Below are 11,613 nucleotides of genomic sequence, written 5' to 3'. Positions count from 1 at the left end.
GGGAGTGGCAGGGGCGGCAGCCCCTCAGGCACGATCACCACACTGTCATCAGAGTCACTTTCCAAGGAGATCTCTACATCAGATGCCTCCTCCTTATCATAGTGGACAAAAGCTGGCCTGGGGACTCTCCCCCCAAAAGTTTCGTCTGGGGGTATCACAGGTGGGGGAGTGCCACTGGAAGCCAGGATGGGATCCTCGTTTGAGCCTGCCCGGTGGTTCTCAGGGCCGGGAAGGAGCCGGGGGGGTACAGACACCAGGCCTGGGACAGAGAGGCCTAAGTGGTTGGCTGTGGCTGGAGGTCCAGGACGTGCTGGAGGCACTGGGCCTGCCGGGGGCACGGGGCCTGCTGAGGGCAGGGGACCCACTGAGGGCACAGGGCCAACTGAGGGCATGGTGCCTGCTGAGGGCATGGGGCCCGGAGGATGAAAGGGTGGGGCCCTGAACGGAGACGGGGCCTCAGGAGGAGGAACTGGAGCAGGTGTGGGGCAGGTGGGGCCCATGGACTGCAGAGGAGGAACCCGGGGATGGGTCAAAGCAGCACAGGTCACCAGTGCTTCCGAGCAGAAAGAAGAGACCTGAGGAAGGAAGAGGAAGAAAGTGTGAGCATCAGGAATACAGGGTGCTATGGTACCAGAGAGGAGAGCCTGCCAGCTCAGAAACAAGAGAACCCTCAAAGAGATGGACTCGGCCCGTCTGCAGTTACCTCAAGGTTGTCTTCCCTCTGGCCCAGGGAGAAGGCTTGCAGGGCACAGGCAAGAGGAGGTGGGCAGCGAGGAGAAGGCGCCAGCAGCAGAGCCAGCAGCAGACGGTACAGTTCCCGGCGGCAGCGGGAGCTGGTATATGGGGAGCTGCCTAGGACCTCGCCCTGTTGGACACCCATGATGAGGGGTAGGACCAGATCGTGCAGCCTCTGAAAAGGACGCAGGGCACAAGTAGAGACACCACCTCGACGACCCAACCCTTCTCCAGGGCCCCCTCCCAACTTGCAACGGACGCTCTCCAGGGGCACAGCCCTCACAGGGACAGGCAGTGGCCCCGCCCCAATTTCCATGGGGACCAGCCCCACTGACCCTGTGAGTCTCCTCCTTGATAAGTGGCCCGCACATGAGGACGGTCCGGCTGAGGCCTGGGAGGAAGAACAGTATGTAAGAGACCTGCTATAACAGGACTGAGAGGAGGGCTTCTGCAGCACGAGGTTCAGGCAAGTCACTTCACTGCTCTGAGCTCCTTTCTCCACCATGAAATGAGGATCGCACTGCACAGGGCTGCGGATGATGTGGGTGCACTGTAAACGTGCACTTCTGTATCTGAGAAGCACTGGCTCTCCTCTTCACATGGGGTGGGGTGACAGGCAGTGAAATACAGGGAACCCCAAGGAAAGTCACCCACTAACCACACAGTCACTGACTATACTTCTGTCTCCAATGAGCACTTGTGTTAGGAGGAAACCCCACTGAGCCGCCTGCCTGAAGGGAAAGTAAGGACCACAAGCAGGGATTCACCCTTCGCTAAAGCTGTCCTGGCAGGTGCAGAGGATATGCAACAAGATAAATGAGACCCTGGGGGCAATATAAATGACCCAAAGCGCGGGCACCCCTCCCCTGCCCAGATTCAAGATTTTGCCGCAGCCCTGGGAGCTGCATGGCTGTTTCTGCTCCTTTGGCCTCTCTTGAAGGTTTTTAGCTGGTTCTGCATTTTATCCACACCCTCTACTTCAACACCTGGTTTGGGGCTAGAGCCCCAGCCGTCCCAGCACTCGGAAAGTGCAGGGCACAGGCCTCACCCACCTCTCAGCGCAGCTGCACACACATCGCTGTTGGCATTGCTATCCCCTTTGCGGTGGCTGGGAGGGGTTGCAGCCTCCCCCATGTCCAGCTTTAGCTTCTTGGGGGCACTGGGCTTCCCCGTCTGCAAACTGCCATCAGGGCTCCCCCGGGGACTGCGCAGCTGGTGGTGGAAGGAAACATAAATCACACTCACAGGCAAACAGGAAGGCAGGACAGAGTGAGGCGACGGTGTTGAATGAGGAGGTTCACATGGACCAGATGTGCAGGATGAAAGTCCTGGCACAGGAGAGCGTGGGCAGAGCCTCACTCACCTTCAGGGCCTCGGCTGGCGGGGAGATGTCACTGAGCAGGTGGGTGAGCAGGGCCTCTCCTGAGGCTCCTGCCTGAAGCACTCCTGCCGAGGCACCACACACCTGCACCCACAGCTCTAACACAGCGTACACCTTGGTCCGCATAGCACTGTGGAGTGAGCAGGGAGGCTTATGAATGCCTCTCCTCCCTCAGCTCCCAGCCCACCTGCATGGCCTCACCACCCTCTCCCCTTAATCCCCAACCTTGATGGTCACCTGTAAGGCTTCTCCTGGCCCAGAGAGACAGTATCCCTACCAATGCTCCAGGCATTGAGGACCTGGGGAAGCAGGCGGCTGATCAGGGCTCCAAAGCGTAGGAGCCGACCTCCACACCTGGGGGCAAAGACACAAGAGTGACCTCCGTTCCCAGTACGTCCCAGTCCCTTCATCACACTCTGCCTAGTCCACTCACGCAAGGATGAGCGCAGAGAGCAGGTCCAAGGCTTCCAGGTGGATAGAAGGCAGCAGCAGCAACCGCAGGGGACCATCTCCAAGCAAGCTCTGCAGAATGAAATTGGCAAAAGGAGCAGGGAAGTGAGACACAGAGGGAAAGGGAGGCGGAGATGTGTGTGACTAAATACATATGGACACACATGTAAGGAACCCACCCAGGCCCACCTCTCCCAACAAGGTCAAACCCCCATCCTATAAAACAGAGCCCGGAAGGAGAATGAGGGGAGGATGGCTGCCTCTCGGCAATGTCTGGCTGGCCCCCGTGCTTGCCCTCCCCTTGAAGCATGCACCACAGGTGTCCTCGCACCAGGGGAGAGAAACCACTCTGTGCATGTGTCGGGAGCACAAGGAATAATGACAATCGGACAGAAGTAAGGCGCTGGACAGACACCTCAGGGATAGTATCATTTGGGGAGCTTCAGATCCCACACTACTTTCCTGGTTGCCCTGGGGCCTAAGAACTGGGAGTGGAGGGCAAACATCACTTACAATATTCTTGGCGCTGATGCTGAGGGTCCGGCAGATGAAATCCAGGACTTCCTGCACAGGGACGGACACGGGAGCCACAAACTCAGAGCTGGAGAGAATCAGAGCAGGGAGATCCTCAGCACAGGTTCCCCAGCATGACTGGCCCACCTCAACCTCCTTCTTCATGATGCGGAACACACCCCACCCAGATCAATCCCTCCCCCTCCAGCCCATGCCCCCTCCAGCCTCACTCACCTGAGCATGAGCCCCAGGCAGGAGGCCAGACCGGAAAACCTTTGCCGAAGCCGGAAAAGGTTATGCGCATCAGCATCTTCGAGGGAAAACAGCATCTCCACCCCAGGGCCTTCATACTGCACAGGAGCTGGACGTAAACACAGCAGCTTCACACTCCAGGGCTTGTCCATCCCCTCCCTTTTCACATCTGGTGGATGACCCACCATTCTGCCTAGAAATCAACTGTCCCACTCTCTGGGCCACCCTCCTGGTTCCCTGCTGCCACATCCCCCAACCACTCTGCACTGCCTACTAGCCATGCTCCCTACCTGGCTCTGCTCCCTCGTAGAGAGCCCCGAGCAGACTGTGCAATGAGGCCAGCAGAGTATGTAGCTCCTGCTCCCAGCTCTCAGTGTGCTTCAAGCCCTGGGAAAAGCCAGCCCCGAGAGAGGGCAGCCGGGAATAACACTCACACGCCAACTGCAGAAGAAAGGTCAGAAGCTTGGTCAGGTGGGAATCCAGCCCAGCCAGACACCCCAGAGCCACCAATGCCAAGACAAGGAGATCACAGACAGCTCTAGGAACAGAGAAAAGGGACTATGGGGCAGAAGGACAAAGATCTTGTGCCTCTTGAGTATGTCAACAGGGAGGGAAGTGGGAACATGGTCCAAGCAGTACCAAGAGAGAAATGCTGCCCAGCTGGCATGGCTCAATGGTTGAGCATCAACCTATGAACCATGAGGTCATAGTTCGATTCCCGGTCAGGGCACATGCCCGGGTTATGGGCTCAATCCCCAGTAGAGGGGTGCAGGAGGCAGCCAATCAATGATTCTCTCTCATCACTGATGTTTCTCTCTCTCTCTCCCTTCCTCTCTGAAACGAATACAAATATTTTTTTAAAGAGAGAGAGAAGTGCTAAGAATGAGAAGTAAGAGAAGCTCCAACTCATGCCCACGCTGTTCATCTGCCTCCTTTTCCTTTACCTGCTGCAGCTGAGGGCTCAAGGAGTCCACCCGAGACAGGAAGAATGAAGCCAGCTTGCCCTGGGTTGTGGAAAAGAGGAAAAGGCTGGTGAGTCAGCTCCACGGGCCAGAGACATACACCCTGTCCCTTCCCAGCAGCAGAATCTGAGCCCTCGCCTTTTTTCTTTCCTGCAGACACAGGAAGCAAAGCATTTTATGGGGTATCATGCCTGGAAGCAGAGATGCTCTCACGGTAGAAAGACATCCTGAAGGTCAGCCCTCATCCTCAGCCTCCCTGTCTGGTCGGGAAAGGGTCTGGCCTGGGCCCCACAGACATTGTACTCCCTGATGCCAATTTTCCCTCAAGCCAAAAGGTCACAGAGTGCTGAAAAGCAGCAAGCCCCACACCCAACTCCCTACCAGCTTACACAAGAAGTGATGGCCCAAGCTGGGAGTTGAGGCACTAATCAGAGGTATGAGGGCAGGTGAAGACCTCTGGAGAAGAACTGAGGCAGCACATCTCGGAGCAGTAACCTGTCAGCTGGCAAACATTTACTCTGCCTGCTATGTGAATGTGAAGGTGCTGGCCCAGAAGTGTCCTACCTGGGTCACAATTTACTTGGGGGTAGAATCAAAGGGGCCTGTGAAATTAATGGGGGCGGGGGAATTGTGTCCTTTTCACTAACATGTAAGTAAAAGGTAGAATTTATTTCCACTTTAAATGCAAACAGAAAGCCATAGTAGTATTAGCAGTACCTCTGGCTGTCACCAATAAAATCTCTCGTTTTCATTTCACATTATAATTGTAACAGGGTATCTCGAGATACCATTCACATGTATCACTAATTTGAAATTCAGTAGTTATTAGCCCTGCCGCTATGTCTTGTTAACATATTCATGAAGAAGCACATACTACTCTTATCAAAATTTTTTAAAATATACATTTTAACAGAATCGGTTTCTCTTAAAATCCTATGTATTTTATTTTATGAATTCAGGAAGGGGTCCATGGCATAAAAAAGAGTAAGAACACTGAAGGAGACCTATAGAGCGAAATGAGACGGGATTTCCACTTTCAGTGGGATGTGAGTGAGTCAGGAAGACCAGTATATGGAAAACCACCTGAACCCGCAGTAGCATTCACTATTCCGAGAGGAGGATAGGGGGAGGGTCCAGGGGGACCGATCCTAGGAGGCAGGACTAGGAAGGGCAGGACTGAGCTGGGTTTAAAAGAAAGGGAAGAATCCCCAGGCAACCAGAGAGGGGAAAACACTGCTGAGAGCTACAGACCCAGAAGATGCCAAGGAGAAGCAGGCTGAGGCCTTAAATCCCAGCCTAGAAAGCATGGACTTTGGAGAAGGGAGGATGGGACGTCACACACACAAATCTCAAGACAAATCAGCAGGGGCACCAGCCACATGGCAGGGGGCTTGTGGGAGCAAAGTAGGAGCAGAAGCCTGTCAGTGTGTGTTTCAGAAACAAGGACTCCCTCCCACCGACCCTGTGGCAGGAACCATGGAGTTGCCCACGTTGCACTTCATGATTCTCACTGGCCACGAGACAAGCACTATCACAGCTGACGCCAGGATAAAGACCTGGACAGCACTTTCATGCCAGATGTGGTAGGACTCAGAGCACTTCAACCCAAACACAATAACCATCCACAGGTCTCCTGATACACCAGCTTCTCCCAGGGTAAGATTTCTTAGAAACCTGCCAGAGCCCCAACTATAGTGGCACTCAGCCCTTCTGGCCAACTTAGCGCTCAAACTTTTCCTGAGACTCTGGCTCCAAAAGCTGGGCTGAGGCCAACAAAAGTCTGCTTATGTGACGGCAATAAGCCGGAGTACAGACATGGCTCTGACCCCAGGTGGCCTGTGCAATGGCTCACTTGGAACATTTCACTTGAAATGCAAACGCAGCGAGCAGGCATGCCCAGGGTATCTCTCAAGAGTGGGGTTAGGCCTCCCACTGATTCCAAGGAATTACTAATTGATTTGGCCTGGGGTTAGGCCTCCCACTGATTCCACAGAATTACTAATGGATTTGAGAAGGAGAGGTAAAGCTTCTACAGAAGTAACCTCATGGACTGGGAATGCTTGAGACACACCATTCAGGAGGAGTAACCCTGAGCTTGGAGACTGCAACTGCCCTGGGAGCTTCTGGGGAAAGAAACAGAAAATAGATAACTTTCCAAAATGGTAAGCATGTTTCCTAAGATTTTCTCAGTACAAACTGCCCCTAGGGCCTTTGTACAAAATAGATTCTTATCGGAAATGCTGGCAACAAAGACAAAATCCTCAACATCCTCAACAGTGAGAAGTTCTTCAGGTGACATGTTATTCTTAAAGACATAAAGGCACACATATCCTGTTAACATACGAAAGTGTTTGGTTTGGAAAGGATACTCAAAGTACAGGCCATGACTTCAAAAACTACGTGTATGGCACTTACTGGTTTGGCTCAATGCATAGAGCGTCAGCCTGTGGGCTGAAAGGTCCTGGGTTTGATTCTAGTCAAGGGCGCATGCCCAGGTTGCAGGCTCGATCCTCAGTAGGGGGGGTGTGCAGGAGGCAGCTAATTAATGATTCTCTCTCATCATTGAAGTTTTTATCTCTTTCTCCTTCTCCTTTCCTCTCTGAAACTTCAGAGGGAGGGCAGGGCAGGGTTGAGGGAGGGGGGGGCTGTAAGAGATCAACCAAAGACTTAGATGCATGCATATAAGCATAACCAATGGACACAGACATTAGGGGGGTGAGGGCATGTGCTAGGGGGTGGGGGTGGCCGGGGAGAGATCAATGGGGGGGAAAAGAGACATATGTAATACTACATGTAATACTTTAAATAATAAAGAATTTTTAGAAAGCTATGTGTCTGACAAAAGATCATAAATTATAAATTAATGCTCCTGACCACTCACAATGAAAATTAAGAGGCACAAACAGAGAAAAACACTTAGTATTCTAGTCTCCCTGACTATTCAAATCTTGACCCTGAAGATAACAATACTCCTTCCACTTTCATGGGGAATGCAGGCAGATACAGACAACCTCAAACCAAGCTGAATCAAAGCAGCTATTTGCAGTAACACTTTATAAACTTTGACCAGTGAGGGGTCAGGGACAAAGATCTGTCTAGCCCATGTAATTTAATAATTTATAGACCATTTCAGAAGAAAGGCAGTTTTTACTAAACTTGATAAAGCTTCAGTAAAAAAAAAAACAAAAACTTTTCTAAGCTTTAGTAAAATCCATGAGTTACTTCAAATACCTTCTTGACAAAAGTCCTGCCCTGCCTACCCAAAGATTCTACTGCCTGTCATTAGTGGCGTTCACATGAAAATAGAGAATCAACAAGGACAGGACTCCATGTTCTCTGAGGAGCATCATCTGCTCAGGGAACTATTCAGATACAACTAACCAGTAACTAAAGCCACTGCAGACACCACCCCCAGATCACAGCATGTGTGCCCAGAGCTCCCCATCTGGCTCACAATCCTTCTCAAGCCACTAACAATTGCTCAGAGCTGGTATTAGTGTTGAAGCCTACCTGCCAATCCTGTCTATGTTCTTAAAAGCTTCTAGAGAGGTTAAGTGTGTGTGTGGGAGGGGGAAGAACAGGCTTTAAAGGCAAACAGATCTGATACCAACCTTGAGTTAAGTTAGTTAAACACCTGTGGGCCTGTTTCTTGGTTAGTTTGGTGACACCAACTCCACACAATGACTAGAATAATAAAATGAGATGACACATCTCAGACACTCGACAGAGTGCCTGGCACATTGTGGGTACCTAATAAATACCAGTTCCCTTACCCTTTATTTTACTTTCTTGATTTGGTCAAAGAACCATGTGAACTTACTTTCAAGATAATCTGAATGGCCCTAGCCAGTTTGGCTCAATGGATAGAGCGTCGGCCTGCAGACTAAAGGGTCCCAGGTTCGATTCCAGCCAAGGGCACATGCCCAAGTTGCGGGCTAGATTCCTCCCCAGGAGGGGGCATGCAGGAGGCAGCCAATCAATGATTTTTCTCTCATCACTGATGTTTCTCTCTCCCTTCCTCTCTGAAATCAATAAAAATATTTTTAAAAACTTTAGAAAAAAAAGATAATTTGAATGGCAAACACCCCCTTAATTGACAGTACTGATAGCTGATACAGTTAAGCACATCAGTTTTACAAGAAAATTATTTTTTTTAATATATTTTTATTGATTTTTTACAGAGAGGAAGGGAGAGAGATAGAGAGTTAGAAACATCAATGAGAGAGAAACATCGATCAGCTGCCTCCTGCACATCTCCCACTGGGGATGTGCCCGCAACCCAGGTACATGCCCTTGACCGGAATCGAACCTGGGACCCTTCAGTCCGCAGGCCGACGCTCTATCCACTGAGCCAAACCGGTTTCGGCTACAAAACAATTATTAATTTGATGCTAATTCCAGTTCTCTATATAGACTTGTCCTTCCATCTGAATGAAATGGCCAATGGTTTATCAAGCTATGAGTATAAAACAGAGAACATTTAATCTACAGGAGAACACCTATTTGTTCTTAGGTACTAGTTAACATCCAATTATACTGCAAACAACAGATGTGTCAATTACAAAGGACCCTTTAACTGTTACTGCTTTGGCAGAATGTATTCATTCATTCATTCATTCATCCATCCATTCAAGTTACCGTTGAAAAAAAGAGCTAACATTTTCACTGACCTCTCTCACCTGACGTACATACCTCCTATCCAACCTACTAAGGCTCAGCAGTACATCTTATATGAGTCATAACAGCTTGGGGGAAAGGGTAGGGAAGTGACTGAGGGTATTTAGTCAGGAATATAAGACAATGTGTAGGAGACATTGTTACAGGGAAGAAATCGGGAAGACTTCCTGGAGGAAATTGCAAGAGTTTTAGGAACAAAGTAAGAGCAGATGGTAGAGACAAACAGCCGCGTCTCTTGGGACAGGCACAACCCCTGACTGGGGAAAGGAGATCCTCGGGACTGTTGGCAGCGGGGGATTTGAGATCTGGGTTCTGTAATTTTGGAGGACTGAGCCTAAAAGGGGCAGCCTGAAGCGCTGACCAGACCATGCAGTACTGGTAAGAGAGGAGCTTACGGAGACTCAGCCTTCCCCGTTTCTGCGGCCAGCGTTTGTTTGTTCGTTTTCACTGAACCCTGTTATAGGACATTTTGGATACAGACACTCACCCGTGCTGAAGAGCGGGAGAAGGTGCAGACGAGTGGAATCTGGGGGGAGGCTGGGGAGAAAAGGGGGGCAGGAGAGGTGGCAACAAATTGAGTGGTGAGTCACCCCTGAGTCCAGGACTTGGGCAGCCATTTATTCTCCTGAGGCTATAATTTCCTCCCTCTGAACCCCAGGCAAGGAATACAGCCACACCCAGATTCCACCGTGAATGAGATGAAGGATTAAAATAACAGGGTGTGGCCTATAGAGGGCCTTTCAGTCCCAGCAACAACAAAATCACAGACATTCCAGAAAACTGGGATCTTAAGCCAGCCAAAGGAATGACATTTCAATTTTTCAATTTTATTTGTTTATTATTTTGTTAGCTTTTTTCTATTGCTTTTCTTTGTTTTCCCTTTTTTTGTTGTTGTTTTTTTCTTTCTTCTTTCTTTGTCCTCCTTTTTTTTGTTTGTTCCTTTATTTTCTACTTCTGTTCACATTATTTTTTTCAACCACATGAGCAGCAGATACGTGAGCGGTGCGCTCTTGACCAAGGAGCATCAGCCCCATGAGCAGCCTGCCTCGAGTCTAAGAGCAGCAGTCTCATGTGGTCTGCCCCTGTCCAAGGAGCAGCAGCTGTGTGAGTAGCCCGCTTCCCCATCCGAAGAGCAGCAACCACACAAGCAGTCCGACCTGTCCGAGGAGCAGCAGCCGCACGAGCAGCCTGCCCAATCTGGGGAACAGCAGCTGTGTGAGCATCCCGCCCCCATCCGAGGAGCAGCAGTTCTGCGAGCGGCCCAGACCCATTCGAGGAGCAGTGGCAGCCCACCCTGGTCCAAGGAGCAGCTACCACGCAAGCAGACCGCCCACATCCGAGGAGTGGCAGCTCTATGCAGCACGCACCGGTCTGAGGAACAGAGCCACAACAGCCTGCACCTGTCCAACGAGCAACAGCCAGTCCTAGGAGGAGTAGCCCCACAAGCAGCCCACCACAACAGAGGAAAAACAGCAGGATGCAGCCAGCCCCCATCCAAGGATCAGCAGCCACGTGAGCAGTCCGCACCAGTTCAAGGAGTAGCAGCTGCGTGTGTAGCCCGCCCCATAGAAGGAACAGCAGCCTCCTGATTAGCACATCCTCTGTCTGAGGAACAGCAGCTGTGTGTGAAGCCTCCCCCCACCAGCCAGAGGAGCCACCACAGCTGTGAACAGCACCCACCACAGGAGCTCCTGTCAACTGAGGAGCAGCTGCTACAACAACCGCCAAAGGAGCAACCACAGCCCGAGGAGCCACTGCCAGCCAAGGAGCAGCCCCTGAACGACTCAACATCTAGATATGTTGGTGAGATCAAACATGGGTAGACAAAAAAACCCCCAAAGGAAAGAAAAGGGGGACTAACCAGAAAAGCAACTAAGTGAAACAGAGGCATGCAGCATGACAGAAAAAGATTTCAGATTAAGAGTCCTAGGATGTGTAAACTGGATGGAGGAAAAAGTCAACAACTTATGCAAGAAGAAACAGATGAAAAAAATCAATAAATTATGTAAGAACCAAGAAGAAATGAAGAGTGATATACCTGCAATAAAAAACACCATTGAAAGTTTCAACAGTAGGCTAGGAGAAGTGGAGGGCCAAATTAGCGAATTAGAAGACAGGGAAACAAAACACACCCAAACTGAACTGCAATTAGAGAAAAAAATTAAAAGACAGGAGGAGAGCCTAAGGGAGCTATGGGACAATATGAAACGAAAGAACATATAAATATTAGGAGTGCCAGAACAGAAAGAGGAACAAGGGTTAGAAAACCTATTTGAAGAAATAATATCAGAAAACTTCCCTGAGGTGGGGAAGAAAAAAGTCACACAAGCACAGAAAGTCCCAAACAAGGTGAACACAAAAAGACCCACATCAAGACACATCATAATTACCATGGCAAATGTTCAAGACAAAGAGAGAATCTTAAAGGCTGCAAGAGAGAAACAGAGAGTTACCCACAAAGGATCCCCCTCAGATTATCAAATTTCTCAACAGAAACACATCAAGCTAGAAGGATATGGAAGGGGATATACAAAGTGTTGAAAGCAAAGGACTGAATCCAAGAATACTATATCCAGCAAAACTATCAATCAAAATTGAAGGTGAAGTCAGGAGCTTTGCAAACAAAAAAAAGGCTAAGGGAGT

General features: G+C 50.2%; 1 protein-coding gene across 1 annotated transcript in view; it reads right to left on the bottom strand.

Annotated features, from left to right (window-relative positions):
* PELP1 (proline, glutamate and leucine rich protein 1) overlaps window positions 1-11,613 on the bottom strand; it is a 25,234-nt gene that overhangs the window by 1,745 nt on the left and 11,876 nt on the right. The window contains exons 6-16 of the mRNA XM_015569241.1: window positions 4,276-4,335; window positions 3,622-3,772; window positions 3,314-3,440; window positions 3,080-3,167; window positions 2,550-2,638; window positions 2,354-2,470; window positions 2,099-2,246; window positions 1,788-1,947; window positions 1,071-1,126; window positions 704-910; window positions 12-575 (exon numbers count right to left, since the gene is read on the bottom strand). Coding sequence (XP_015424727.1) covers window positions 12-575; window positions 704-910; window positions 1,071-1,126; window positions 1,788-1,947; window positions 2,099-2,246; window positions 2,354-2,470; window positions 2,550-2,638; window positions 3,080-3,167; window positions 3,314-3,440; window positions 3,622-3,772; window positions 4,276-4,335 — 1,767 coding nt within the window. The remainder of the gene's footprint in view (window positions 1-11; window positions 576-703; window positions 911-1,070; window positions 1,127-1,787; window positions 1,948-2,098; window positions 2,247-2,353; window positions 2,471-2,549; window positions 2,639-3,079; window positions 3,168-3,313; window positions 3,441-3,621; window positions 3,773-4,275; window positions 4,336-11,613) is intronic.

Source organism: Myotis davidii, unplaced genomic scaffold (genome assembly GCF_000327345.1).
Source record: "Myotis davidii unplaced genomic scaffold, ASM32734v1 scaffold925, whole genome shotgun sequence".
In the NCBI taxonomy this organism is placed as follows: Eukaryota; Metazoa; Chordata; class Mammalia; order Chiroptera; family Vespertilionidae; genus Myotis; species Myotis davidii.
The sequence above is the reverse complement of the archived record's forward strand: the minus strand, read 5'-3'. Positions and strand labels throughout refer to the sequence as shown.